This window comes from Apis mellifera, linkage group LG4 (genome assembly GCF_003254395.2).
Source record: "Apis mellifera strain DH4 linkage group LG4, Amel_HAv3.1, whole genome shotgun sequence".
In the NCBI taxonomy this organism is placed as follows: Eukaryota; Metazoa; Arthropoda; class Insecta; order Hymenoptera; family Apidae; genus Apis; species Apis mellifera.
This window is the reverse complement of record NC_037641.1, coordinates 8683312-8697141: the sequence shown is the minus strand read 5'-3', so window position 1 is coordinate 8697141 and position 13830 is coordinate 8683312. Positions and strand designations below refer to the sequence as shown.

At 37.3% G+C, this 13830-nt stretch overlaps 1 protein-coding gene across 1 annotated transcript; it reads right to left on the bottom strand.

Moving 5' to 3' along the window:
- Positions 1–4885: 4885 nt before the first annotated feature.
- LOC725327 (nuclear receptor subfamily 2 group E member 1) lies at positions 4886–13358 on the bottom strand. The gene is made up of 4 exons (XM_001121187.5): positions 12993–13358; positions 6821–7057; positions 6510–6733; positions 4886–6256 (listed from the first exon to the last, which is right to left on the bottom strand). Exons 1-4 carry the CDS (start codon positions 13057–13059, stop codon positions 5582–5584), a joined length of 1203 nt encoding a protein of 400 aa, XP_001121187.2. The 5' UTR covers positions 13060–13358; the 3' UTR covers positions 4886–5581.
- Positions 13359–13830: the final 472 nt, after the last annotated feature.

Sequence of the window (13830 nt, the reverse complement as noted above, 5' to 3'; positions counted from 1 at the left end):
ATGCGTTAGCCAGAAAGATGGTCGGCATCGCGAAGGGTAGGACGTCCCAGCTGGCATCTCTTAACTGCTCGCTGTAAACGGGGGAATGGGAACGTTGTCGTGCTTGGAACCGGTGAAAATGTACGTGGAGGCCGTCCTTTGCTTTATTAAATTCCTGACACGATACGACCTGGAGCACGTGCAAATATTCATTCACGGGGAAAAACCAGGGGTGCGGGCGCGCGCCTTAACGCTAAATTCAAGGCGTGCCGACGCGTGTGATTTAGCGGCGACGCCGTCCTCTTCTTCTCGAGCTCTTTGACGGATCTATCGGTTTAAGAAAAAGTACTTTTAAATATTAAATCGTTAGTAAAAGTAACTGTGTATCTAAATCCATTCGGAATTTTATAGGTAATTAAATGTTCCGTTCAATGACATTTATTGCAACGTCAATTTAAAACTTGAAGACCAAAGTGAATACAATTCGAATAATATTTTATTGGTTTATAAAGATAAATTATTGTAAGTTTATTACAGTGAATCGTGCATCGACATAAAATTCAATGAAATATAGAAAAATTTCTAATACTCAGTTTCTTCAAAATGGTGAAGTATTGCAATAAAATAATAATAAACGACTTAACATCGGTGTTAATAATGTTAAGAATAATGAAATAGCAAATATAAATGTTAAAAACAAATCAAAGAATTATCAATCAAAAAAAAAAATTGTTTCAATGAACAAAATATACTTATCGATTTCGACTAATAAAGTACAACATAATAATTTCATCCTCATCAACTCAACACTCAATGTTTCACTTCTTCTCTAAATTCAATATATCCATCGATTAATTAATTTTACTCACGAAAAAAGAAAAAAAAGATATCCAATTCTAATCAAGATTATCAAGATTTGAACAAGATCACGGCAAACATCCCGTGCATAGAGGGGGACGCAGCAAAGCAAGAGAAACGCATCCCAATCCTCTCCTCCACGATTCTCCTCTGTCGAAGCCAAAGTTACCAAAATCTAGATCGGTGAAGTGCATCGAACCACCGGTGCTCCCAGTTGCTCTCTAATTGACTACAATGCCGGCCACGTATGGAGCGCATTTTCTGTTTTGTTACCTCAAAACAAAGGGCACAATGGGCGGCTGATCGAGCTGAGAGGGCACTCGACCACCGATCCCACCCTCCCCCTCCCCTCCCTCCGGGTTGTGCCGATTCCGGAGGCGAACATTCGACGCAGGACGCGGCCTAGGATCGGTCGAGGATCAGGCGACGAAATCGAGATTGCAACATATAGTCGAGTGCCCTTTGTGTAACCCACCGGCGGAGAGCGCAATTACATCCTCGCGCCCATTGTCCCTCGACAGCTTTTTGTTACTGTTATTGTCCGGTTACCTCGTTCCGTGGCGAGGAAGGGAAAGAGAGGAAAGGGAGGGGCGAGTGGGAGAGACGACGGAGCAAAATCGAGAAGAAAAGTACGCGGACTTTCGAACTTTCAAACCAAAGGTCTGACTCAGACTTCTCTCGTTTTATTTTCTCGCGCCTGTAATTATGCTTGAGGATATATGAGAATTAGGAAGCTGGATGATTCATATAGGATGGAATATAAATGGATTGTTTGATAATTATAAACTATGACTGATTCTTTTTGGATTTTGTATAAAGTTAATGTTCGTTCGTAATGACTTTCTCAAGATATACAGGAATTTACAGAACTTGTGCATACAAGAAGATAAATATCGAGAAAAAAAGAAGAAAGAGCGTACAAGAATCTTCGTCCAGGCCCAAAAATTAATAAAAAGGCAAAGAGACGACAGAAAGAGAGTCGATGGAAAGAACGGAGTACATTGTTAAAAGTAAAGAAGGTTACATATCCGAACAGGCATTGTTCGCCTTGTTGTTTCTCGAAATGACCCGCGTGTTACCCGCCCCATTGGCACGTCTTGTGGCAAGGTGCTGACCGTGCTCCATCCATCCAGTGGTGGGAACCACTTGTCGACTTCGTGATCGAATGCACACGCGCAATTACGCAATTGTATCGATATATACGATTGGGGGATACGGGGAGGTCCCTTTTATTTTAAGCGAAGGAATTCCATCCGTCCCGTTTCGATTCATTGTTACCGTTGTTTGTCCGTTGTTGTTTGCCGCCGCTGCTGCTACGCTTCTGATTTCCATCCGCACTATTCGACCATCTCACCATCATCGGGGATTATTATTCACTCGGTTGGAAACGTTACAGTATTACATTGTTGAAAAGCGGTGCCTCCTCGAACGGAGGAGCACCACTCAACTAGTGGAGTGGCGGCGGCACAGGGGTGGCGCACAGGATGCGAACACTGAATATAGGAAATTGTAACATACGGTGGCTCGAGAGTTTCATTAGATCGAGATGTTAATTGCGCTCTGAGCTATGTGATTTGCTTCTTCTCCGATACGATTTTTCGCTACCTAGCTAGAATTTCTTCACTTTGTGTCGTTTCGTGACTTTCGAATCGAGGAAAGATTAAAAGGAAATAAAAATTGATTCGATTTAGAATAGGTTCTTTTTTTTATTTTCCTCTCGATGTGAAACTTTCGATTTGAAGAAAGCTTAAAAATAATGGTGCTTGAAAAATGTTTATGAAAAGTTATATATTTCCTGATGAATTAGATCGATTCGTTATACTCGAATTGATGTTGTGGGAATAGTTATCCGTCCCTTCTCTAATTTCAAAGAGGCAGCCGCTTCGTAACTTGCTCTTGTTTCTCGGCCAATCGTATCAGTCGCTTTGTTTCCTCGTCTTGTTTTCAGTTAACACGCTATTTGCTTCCGTTCGTCCCAAAAAATTCTACGAAATGTTGAGATCCCTACCAGGCCGTGCCTACCCTAGACAATACCTCATACCGATACTTTTGGGCGGACTGTTTACCTGAGTAATTTGTCAGAGTACAATGTTTGAATCCGAAATCCTCGTGCTTTCGGAAACCTTTGTGGTCGTCACCTTTTAATCTGTGCTTTTCAGCAGTCCAGATTGTTGCCTATTTCCTCGGATCCCAATGATTAAGATTAGGAACAAACAAATCTACTTTATCATTTGACACTTTCCCTCCTTCTCTCTTTAAACATTTCCAAAAAATTGAAGAATTTTATTCTTTTTCTTTTTAAATTGTAATGAAATTTTTAGAAATACTTGTTTTTACTTTAATTCGTAATTTCGTTATATAATAAATTGAATCTTTCGAGGAAGTAATCGAAGAAGAAAATAACGCTGGTAGTTATCGAGCGTTGAGTATCGATGTAAACAGATTTATGAGCAAAGGAACACAACGACTGTTAAGTGCCAACATTTCAAAGTTCAGCCATGCGAGACAGAAGAGTCACTCGAACGCGGTTGGAGCTAGCGCCGACACATTTTTCATCCCGCATTTCGTTCTCATCTTCATCTTACGCAATGAAAGAATTCGTGAGAATATTCTTTTACGTTTCTGAAACACGTTTCTCCTCTTCAAGTATTTCATATTTTTTTAGGACAATATGAATTATAACAACGTACGTAGCAACGATTCGTATTTTTAACACAACAAGGTTTGTTTTACAATTGTTTTTTGAAGAATAGAATATATTTAAAAAAAACTTCTGTTCTTCATCTTCATAAATCTATAAAAAAAAAGCATCATTATTATTATTAAAATTTTATTCCTATTAGAAATATTTTTGATTTCTCGAACAATAAATTCAAATATCTTTGAATCAAATTCAATTACACTTTGTAGAAGCCTCGAAATAAATAAATATTTCTGGTCCCAGATCATCGTTAAAAATAACACATGGCGTTCTTTATAAAGGGGGTGCGTGACATTGGCGTACAAAGGACACGAATGCAGACTTTGCCAGCCAACTTCCATCGAATGTTTTCGAATGCTTTTTCACCAACCAAGACGATTATTTACCCGCCTTAACGATTACACGTTGGTCTACCACTGTAGGAAATATCTCTAAATATACTGACAGCCTGGAACTCTCCGACGCGGAGCAACCTTTGTGCAGCGATTACCACTCAAATCACCGTAAAATTCTCGTGAAATGCGTTTCATTGTGCCACGGAAAGTGCAGGTAAAATTTAGATGTTCCCGTTCCAGGAGGAAAATTTTGTTCCCCTCCTGGAATGGAAGAACGTTTTGAATTTTTTTCCAAAGAAGAATCGTTTCATTTTTTTTATTATTATTATTAATTTTAATTAGTATCCTTATTAATGATTTATCGAGTTAATTTTTTTAACGTTTAAATCGATTCGAAATTTAGAAATAGCAGAGAGAAGAGAAAAAAAAGAAGAAGAATTCTTTAAAATTTCTGAGCGTAATAGTAGATCGAAGAATTATTAATTTTAAAAAGAAGTTTTATGATCTATAACATTTTATTCTTTTTAAAATTCTATTTACAATACGAACGGCGCCATTGGCGCTATAATATCATTTTAATCATTGTTTTAACATTCATTCTAATACTTAGGCGTACTCAATACTAAGTACATCTTTACATTTTTGTACATTTCGCTTATCTATGTTAATTTATTTACAATTCTTTTGATTCTGCTTCGAACACCAAAAAGTGTCACAATATATGAGACCATAGAAATTATATAATAGCTATTATTGTAATAGCTATTATATTATTATATATTATTATAATGATAAAGATATCGATACTCCAAAATACTTAAACATTTTTTCGAAGAAAATTAATGAGGATAATGGCAAGATGTTCTTCCAAATATACAGATCAATATTAATTACTTTTTTTTTATATATATTATATTTATATCTTATTTTGTATTCACAAAAAAAAAATAATAAATTGCTTTTATAAAATATACACTAGTTTGTCATTTTGATATATACATTGCATTATATACATATATTGTTTTCATGTTCTTTAATTTTGTCCTATTATAAAATTTTCTTTATAATACAAATTTGTTTTCTTTAGACGTTCCAATCAGATAAATTGTATCCTGCGTATTTATATAATTTGGCACTAACTACATTTGTACTGTAAATTTTTTGCCATAGTTATACTTGCAGATGCTATTCGCGAAAAGAACAAACCTCAAAATAAACTTCTAACGAGGTTTATCTAACACCGCAGACGGCACGTCCAAATCGTCCAATTTCCCTTTTTAATGGAAAATTCCGATAAAACATAATATCTTATATTACATATCCATCAACTAGCGTTAACTGACTTAACGGAGTCAATTATGCGATATCACAAATATTTATTTGACATATAATGCCAATAATCACGCTCATATTTTCTTTAACATTTCCATCCAACGTTTTTCACAATATCGTAAAATTTAACTTATATACTTTCACAAATTACTTTTCACAAAATGTTTTTCATTCTTATTCAAGAGTTTTCCAGGTACCACAAAAACTTATACATTCACAAGCTTTCACATCGTATCGTTTTCGCTTTACTACCACGTGGTACAACTTGTACACAATATCAATCGAATGTCTCTTCGTTCCCACGAAATAGTACGATTAATCTAAACCAGGATATATTCATACGATTTTATTGACTATCAGTAATCACAAAACACATTTAAGCGGCTTTGTACATATCGCAAATAATCCTCTCGATTGGAATAATACCGATTGTCCTTCTGAAGAACAGTTCCTCGATCGCGTGCGCGGAAACGGAACGAAGCGAAGGAAGTAACAACAACAATTTTCCAAACCTGAGAGCGCCGAACGAGGCGCCGCTTAATCTTTGCCCGAGCGCGAGTTGCGCGCCATCCCTCAGCCTCGCAACCGCTGCCGCGTCCCTCAATCTACTTCCTGTATTAGGGGACGTAGATCCGTTGCTGCTCCTGCTGCTCGGCAGAGGCTCGCTGTCCAGCCCAGCTTTGAAGAGGACTATCGCCCTGATGCAAGCGTACTCGTGCTGATCGAGGCTCATCGCGTGGAAACCGGCCAAAGTTTCTCTGAAACGAGTCACTTCGACTGCCAGGCCGAGGCCTTGAGGACCAGGCGGAAGGAGAGGGGTTGGATCCAACGTTGGAAGGATCTGGGCCGCGGCGAGTAGAAACAATTCCCTCCAGGAGGATTCCAATAGTGTCAGCTGGTCTTCTATGACCAGGTTCGTTCCTACTGCCAGATCTCTGGCCCAGTGGACGTTGAGAAACAGCAACCTGGCTGCTTGCTCGCAGATGGATTCCGCTGTTATCGCTGCAGGGATCAACGGTAAGGTCGGTAGGCCAGCCACGTTCACTGGAATCTGAAATTGAAAGAACATTTTAGCAAAAAATATGAAGGGTTAGAATTTAGTTTTGAAGGGTATTTTAGTGCAAAAAAGGATTTGGAAATGGAATGTTAATTCGAATTAAAGTAAATTTTATATAGATTCACGTTGATGTTACAGAAGCTTTTAGAAATAATGAGCAAAATTATAATGTTATAATCGAGATTTAAGAAGAAGATTAAAATATTATTATTCAATTATAATAAAAATATATTAAGAAAATTCATACCTTCGACATGGCCATGTTATTGCAGTAAACAGGATGTGGAAGGGGATGATGAGGGGCAGGCGCTGGCACGGAAACTCGAGGTTCATTCGGTGGTTTGGGCAACGCTAGATCCAAAGCTGCTGCCGGTGGGGGTACCATGTTGGCCATCATTTCGGGTTCTTTAAAGTACAAAGCCATCTGCCTTCGCAGAGTCGAGTTTCGCGGACCACGCTCGTGTTGGACAGCTGGAAAAATATGAAAATTCGAGATTAAACACATCGTTTAAAAGTATACGTATTAATTTTTATCCAAAGAAACTCGTCGATCTTTACCATCTTTGTTCATGCCGGCTTGAATGCACTTGGCCAAACGGCACGCCCTACACTGGTTACGATGAGTCTTGTCCACCATGCAACCACCTTTAGATTTAGCCTTGCACACGTACTGGCGATTCCTTCGAATCGATCTCTTGAAGAAACCGGCGCATCCATCGCAGGCGAATATTCCATAATGTTTGCCCGAGGAATGGTCCCTGCATACTTTGCAAGGGATATCGTAAAGGATTCGACCTACGACCAACAAAAACACATTATTAATAACTTAGAAGTTACCTTATAACTCCGCATATTAACAATCATACAAGAATAAATTAGCCCAATTTTTAGAAACAATTGCAACATCCAATGGATCGAATCCCAAACTCGAATCGGAACTACTTTCAACTTCGAAACGTCCCATGCCTCTTCAATTTCCCTTAAACTCGAAACTCGACGAAACTCGAAGATAAGACTTTCGAAGATAGACTCAGCCTGAGGATCGATCCTAAACTCCTGCATTGTTATCCCGGTCCCGGATGGGAAAGAGAATGAGAAGGTGAAAGGCGCGTTTAAGGCTCGAAGAATGCCCGGTATTTTGGATTGGAAACCCGTTTACCATCGAAAACACGGATCCCGTGAACGACGTCTCCGATGAATGGATCGATTTGTCGCCAAGTTAACGCGACCACCTCCTGGACGTACGCGTTTCTATATACCTGTCCGTGTGTATACAGGGCGAAGCAAGGGTGTGGTGCGTTTATAATGGGGGTACCAACTCGTTGTCACGGGCTCCGCCCACGCCATTCAGCCCTACGAGACTCGTGAATGGGGGCTGAATGGACCGGATGTGGCTGCTGCATTCACCGCCACTCTTAAGTGAGCAGCAAGAAACACGACACTTCGCTCCACGTATCGCCTGATCTCCCTTGATCAGGCCCTTCCCCCTTTCCCTCTGGCTCCTTTATCTTACTTAACGTGGATCTTATTATTATGGAAGGAGAAGGCTAAACGTTTCGGTACTCCGTTCCATCTACTCTGTCGCCGCTTTTTTCTTATTCTTCTCTCTCTCTTTTTTTTTTTTTATTTTGGAATTGAAAGAAGTTTTCGATTCGAGTCGTTGACCATCTCTGTGGATAGGCTGTGTTTACTCGGTAAGAGATAAGAAGAGGAGATTTCTTTGGTGAGAAGTGGTAGAGCTTTTCCGAAGATTTTTATCGAGGGAAGTTGTTTGAGAGGGTAGTTGGCCAAGAAAGGGGATGATTTTAGAGGATATTAAATAGAAAGTTTTGGAATATTCTGTAAATAGAATATGCAAAATTGTTAATTCTTATTATATGGAATATTTGTTAATAATTTCGATATTTTTTGTAAAATTGGGAATCCTTCGTTTTAATAATTTATTTGGTTATATTCGTGAATTCTTGAAATAATTATGGACTGAATTAAATCTAATATCATTTAGGAATTTCATCGTGAGTGAAACTCTTAGGAACGAGGAACAACCTGTTGATTTCACCAGCAGGATTTCATCAAACGTCGCTTTCATCTCGATATTTATATTGATTTATATTAATATTTTTTAGGTTTTTAAATTTAAAAGAAAAAAAGGGGGGAAAGAAAACACGAGGGTAAGAGTGTTTTCGCTTAAAATATCGATGAAAAACGTATGTACGTACGTATTACACGAAATACGATGCGCGCGTACTAACTACTGCAACAAGCGGGTTGCAATGACAGGGGTGCACCCTTGCACGACACTGGAGACCCTTTTCTCCCACGATAAAGGGAAAGTTGAATCGCAAACACGTATACTTTCCACGTGGAGAAAGAGTTTTACTAAAACTTCAATTTCCAAGAAGTTTCTTAGCCAAATACGTTTAGGTACATTTTCTTTTTTTTTAGCAAAATTAGCATAAAGCAATAATAGAAAATGTCATAGCTCAAAACGGTAAAAAGTTATTTTAGTAATATTTCAGAAATTCGATTCACCTATCTCTGTACAATAAACTTTCAAAATTTTAATCTATTTATAAAAAAAGGTTTGAATTTAAACAAACATATTTGAATTTTATAAAAATATTCGCAAATTAAACGAGATTGATCGTATCATCAACCTCGATAAACTACTCCATTAAATCCTATCAAAAAAAAAAGACAAGTTAAATAATAAAAGCGATACAAATTTTTGATTTATCCACAAGCCTATCATTGCTCGCATATTGAGCGTTTTATCTCGATACGAATTTCAAAGTAACTCGAGGAGGACGACGAAACGAATTGCAGGAAGAGAGGCGTGCACGTAGGAACGCACATGCTCGGCCTCGAATCACGCGATGCGCGCCGTTATTCGAGCGTTGCATCAAATTTGCATTCGATCGGCGTGGCTCGCGAGTCATCCGCGATTGAATTTTTCATCGTCGTGTAATCGAGGACTACGCATTACCGAGCGCCGGTCATCTTTCCTTTCTCGTCAATCATTCATGGAATTTTTACAGTGATCGAGGCGCAACCCTCCGGAAAGGAGACGGGCACACCAAGCGCACGCTTCGTTTGCGATTAACCACACGCGATTCTCGCGATTATCGAGAGGAATCGATTTTGATTTTCTCTTGATTCTTTTTTTTTTCAGAAGATTTTCGGGGTTTTTTGTTTATATTTTTTTACTATATTTTTTTTTATTTCTTTTCTTGTTTCAACTGTATAACAAGAAATTAATTAAGTAATTAATTTCGTAGTTGGATTATTATATTTCCTCTTGCGATTTCGCTTAAACAAGAATAAAAAATTCCAATAATCATCCCGTTTTTCATTTACCGTTCAAGATTAAAGATTAAAGTTTTAAGGTAGTTTAAATTTCCCTTCCTAAGACGGAGATTCATCAGAGATTTGTACATCGAATGTGATTCACTCTTGTCTGAAAAAAGTTATTTTTTATCAAGAATTTTTCATAGTTGAAAGGATGTTTAGCTAGGTAAATTTGATGTTGCAATTGTTCGTGACGGCGAAATTGAGGGAAAAGTTCGCGATTCGGAGTGAAGGGGTAAAAAAGAAGTGAGCTATATAATTCGTCGCACGATAATTTTAAGTTGTGCTTTTTCGTAATGACTAGATAACTTTTCTTATGAACTTTTTTTCCTTGCCCGCACGTTACGAATTTATAATATATCGCATTATTACTTTAATAACGAATGAAACGAACAAATAAACAAAAGACATAAGATTATTTTTCTTATTGCGATCAAATATATACAAACAGGTACAATTTTTTTCTTATCGTATCTTATCCCTTGAACGAGAGACGAAAAAAGGTAGAACAGAACATTTCGTTTTACGAGAAGTAAACACAGTATTCATAGGCGATTTTAGGATAATCTTTCTTTAACGTTATGCGCTACGAAAAACCTCCAGAATTCTAGGATTAAAAGCCTCTTACCTACCAGCATTAAGAAAATCTCCATTCATTTTAATTATTGTGTAAACTAAATGATCCGTATAAAATATTCGCGTTGCAAAATAAAAATTTTGAAATCCATTTAAAAAAAAAAGAATATGAATTAAAAACACTCGTCGAATGAGTCGCGTACTCACGTCTATATTGATTAACTCTTTCAGAATCAAATTATTTCGCTTCTTTTTTTTTTATGAATTTTTCATACCCAATCCAAACCCTTTAAAATGTTTCCATCATCAACGATCATTCAAATTGCGAACGAACAGGAAGAGCTACCTACTATCTCCGATCGTTTCGATGACATCATCGTATCATCGTCCATCGGGTGTTACATGTATCGTTAGTGGAGCATGGGAATTCCACGGCATGTGTCGAAAACCGGATGCCCCCCCCACCAATGCGTCGACGTACACACGTAACGCACGCGCTATCTATTCGTCATCTGTTCGAGAGTATAAGGGGTTGCATCCACCCTTTGGCCAAAGATACGCGCGATTTTTTCGCATTTGCTCTTCCACATCCCCTCCATTACGCCCAATAAGTTTTGTTGTCGCGTTAATCGTATGCGATAGACGCTTTGAACTTGGAATTAATAAAAAATATCCCGAAGCTATTCTATTTTGTAGTTTAGATATTTAAAAAAATATTGTTTGGAAGCGATGAATAACAAAAATAAAATTGAAGGGAATAAATTGAATGATATAATGTTCTACCAAAATTTTATTAATCCAATTGTTATAAAAGTTCTTAAAAGTAGTACTCAAATTGTGAGAATAGAGAAAATGTTTGAAACGAACCGTGAAAAAATTATTTTCGAATTAAGCTGGCAATGAATCATAGAGGATACATTGATTTGTCAACAAATGACGCTCGAATTCAACCACCCACGACAACCTGTTACCGCGCCACGGAGATTCGTAATTTACCGCGTAACACGTTGGCCATCTGCCATTATTTTCTCATGGATGAATGCCACCGGAGACGAATCATTTAAATGCACGTCCCGTTTAAATGCCGCATATGCTATTTGTTTCACACGAGACCACCCTTTCTCGCTACGGGATAATTAACAACCTTTCTTTTCTTCGATATGATTAATGCTTTACAAGTGAGTATTAGTATTTTTCAATTCGAAAAATATAGAATTAGATAGAGAATTGTATCGATGAACGTGTAAAAGAAGGATTTCTTTGATAATTTGGACTGTAAAGAAGAAATAACAAATTGAATAAATTAAAAGTAATAATTAAAATTAATATAATTCAAGAAAGATTATATTTTTAATTTTGAAAGTAGAAGTATAAGTGGAAATGAAAATTCTGAAAATTTAGATGTTTGATTTATTGATTTATTATTAAACAAGTCGTATTGTTCCATTTCCTAGTCGTAAAACTATATGTATATATTTTTGTTATTTAGAAAACGATTCGGAAAACTATATATACAGTTATTTTCTACAGTAATCTTACTACGGATAAATAAAGCCGTAAATGCTTTATTTACCATAAAAAAATAAAAAGTTTATCACGATTTAGGATCGATTCAATCCAACCATCATTCGATAACCATAAGAAACTTTTAACAAGCGTCAAAATTTCTGGGTACTTTCCATTATTTGATCCCCTATTAAAAATAACGATAGAAAAAAAAGGAATTGGCGTCTTAGGTACGATCCTTCTTAAAAAAGGACAATTGTTACCTTCCTAAATGATGATACCAGACATCCAGAAAGTAATAAACAATGCGCTTATGAGTGTGGTTACAGAGGTAATGAGCAGTCATAAGTTTTAGTGTAGCATTTTGTCAAAATGTACGACGCCATAAACATGGCTACCGTTAGGCAAAGTCGAAAAATAAATTTCTCTTTTTCTTTTCTTTTGTTATACATTGTAAAAAAATAAAGAAAAGAATTATTTTAATGGAATTTATCCATTTATTGGAATGGAAAAGAATATTGATTATAAAAATAAAAAAAGTAAGTACTAAAATTCTTGATAATCAAGATAGAGATAGATGATTTTTTTTTGTTGACATTTCAGAAAACAAAACGATTAGAAATAATTTATTTAAATATTTTGGAAATCTTTTTCGTATTCACTGACACGATGTTGTGATTGTAATACTCTTTCAATTTTTTCTGTCATAATAACAAGCTCGCAATTATACTACGATTCTTAACTTTTGGAATAATAGATTATTACTGCCAGGCGCTAAATGTATCATGTGTTATGTTTATCAACAATACCACAAATTACAAATATTACGTACGGTTTATTAGAAAGAGAAATTAGAATATTAATGTATAGCACATTTCATAAGATATTAACTCTAGCTATAAACAGAGAATCGAAGTGATTTGTTTTAGTTTTTAATTTTAGAGAATTTAATAAAATTGAAAAAGAATATTAATTGAAACTGATCTATAACTTCAAATGTCCGATCATATATCAGAAATCCTCATTAAACATTATCAATACTTAAAATTCGATTCAGATTCATTTAAAGAATACTTTCTCTTCCAAATTGTGCATATCGCATATTCAAAAAACTGTTCTAACATCATGAGAAATAAAAAATTATATTCAATCCAGTTATACGTAAAAATACAACTTCGAGAAACGATCTCACAACACGTAATCTATCCATCTATCGTGATTACACGTCCACATCACAAGATATCAAACCAAATCCAAACCGATCCGAATTAATCCATATAAAATAAATCTTGAAACTTACTGGAAGATGCAGGCACTTTTTGTTGCGTCACGGACATGTGCCCGATCTGCGGATCCTGGCTCTGCATCCTCGCCACGAATCCTTTCCACGGCACACCCACTATGCGTCTGTCGATAATGAACGTGAAACCAAAAGGGAAAAAGGAAAAAGAAAAAAATTAAAAAAAAAAAAAGGAATCAAACAACGAAACAACGATAGTTTCACTCCGAATCGTGGTTATCCGTATCGTGGTCCCATTCGCAAACGAGAAACTGGAATTTCGTAAACACGTTGAAGAAACGTTTCGAAAAAAAAAATCGGAAACGGACGATGCACTTCCTCCCCTGGATGGATGGCGAGAACCGAGGATGAAAACTAACTCCTCGATGAAACGTGACTGACAGTCATCGTGGCAAGGACTTCTTGATGGTAAGCATCGGTTCCTGATCGTTTTCAAACAAACGTCGGTTGATTGGCCGACGACTTCCCTACCCTTCGAAAAAGGGCGGTCCTTTTCGAGAGGAGCCGGTTCCTCCCCGCCTTGGAAACGGGGGTTGAACGTCAGCCGTGCACGGGGTGGAGAGGTGGCGAACGCGGACGAAGGACGTCAGATGTCTCCCACCTTCCGTCGACCCTTTTGTACGAAGCTATTCAACCGGGGCCGAGGTGAAAACGAAGCCACTTCCACCCCTTTCGCCCGTGGATCTCTTGTCGCCGGTTTGTCACCCCCCTTCCCGCGTGAACCAAGGCTAATTTCGTAGCCGCGTTTATTCTCGGATTAAAGATAATCGCGCTCGGTCAGCGCTTGTTTTTGCGTGCCTGGAGGGGATGTTAGGTGAGGATTATTTCTTTTCTTTTC

Bases quoted from the DNA above. Each gene is read 5' to 3' on its own strand.
- LOC725327 (XM_001121187.5), bottom strand. From the start codon at position 13,059: ATGCAGAGCCAGGATCCGCAGATCGGGCACATGTCCGTGACGCAACAA. The intron at 7,058-12,992 runs GTAAGTTTCAAG...TGTTGGTCGTAG, and splicing joins AAAAGTGCCTGCATCTTCCA to GTCGAATCCTTTACGATATC. The intron at 6,734-6,820 runs GTAAAGATCGAC...ATATTTTTCCAG, and splicing joins AGCCGGCATGAACAAAGATG to CTGTCCAACACGAGCGTGGT.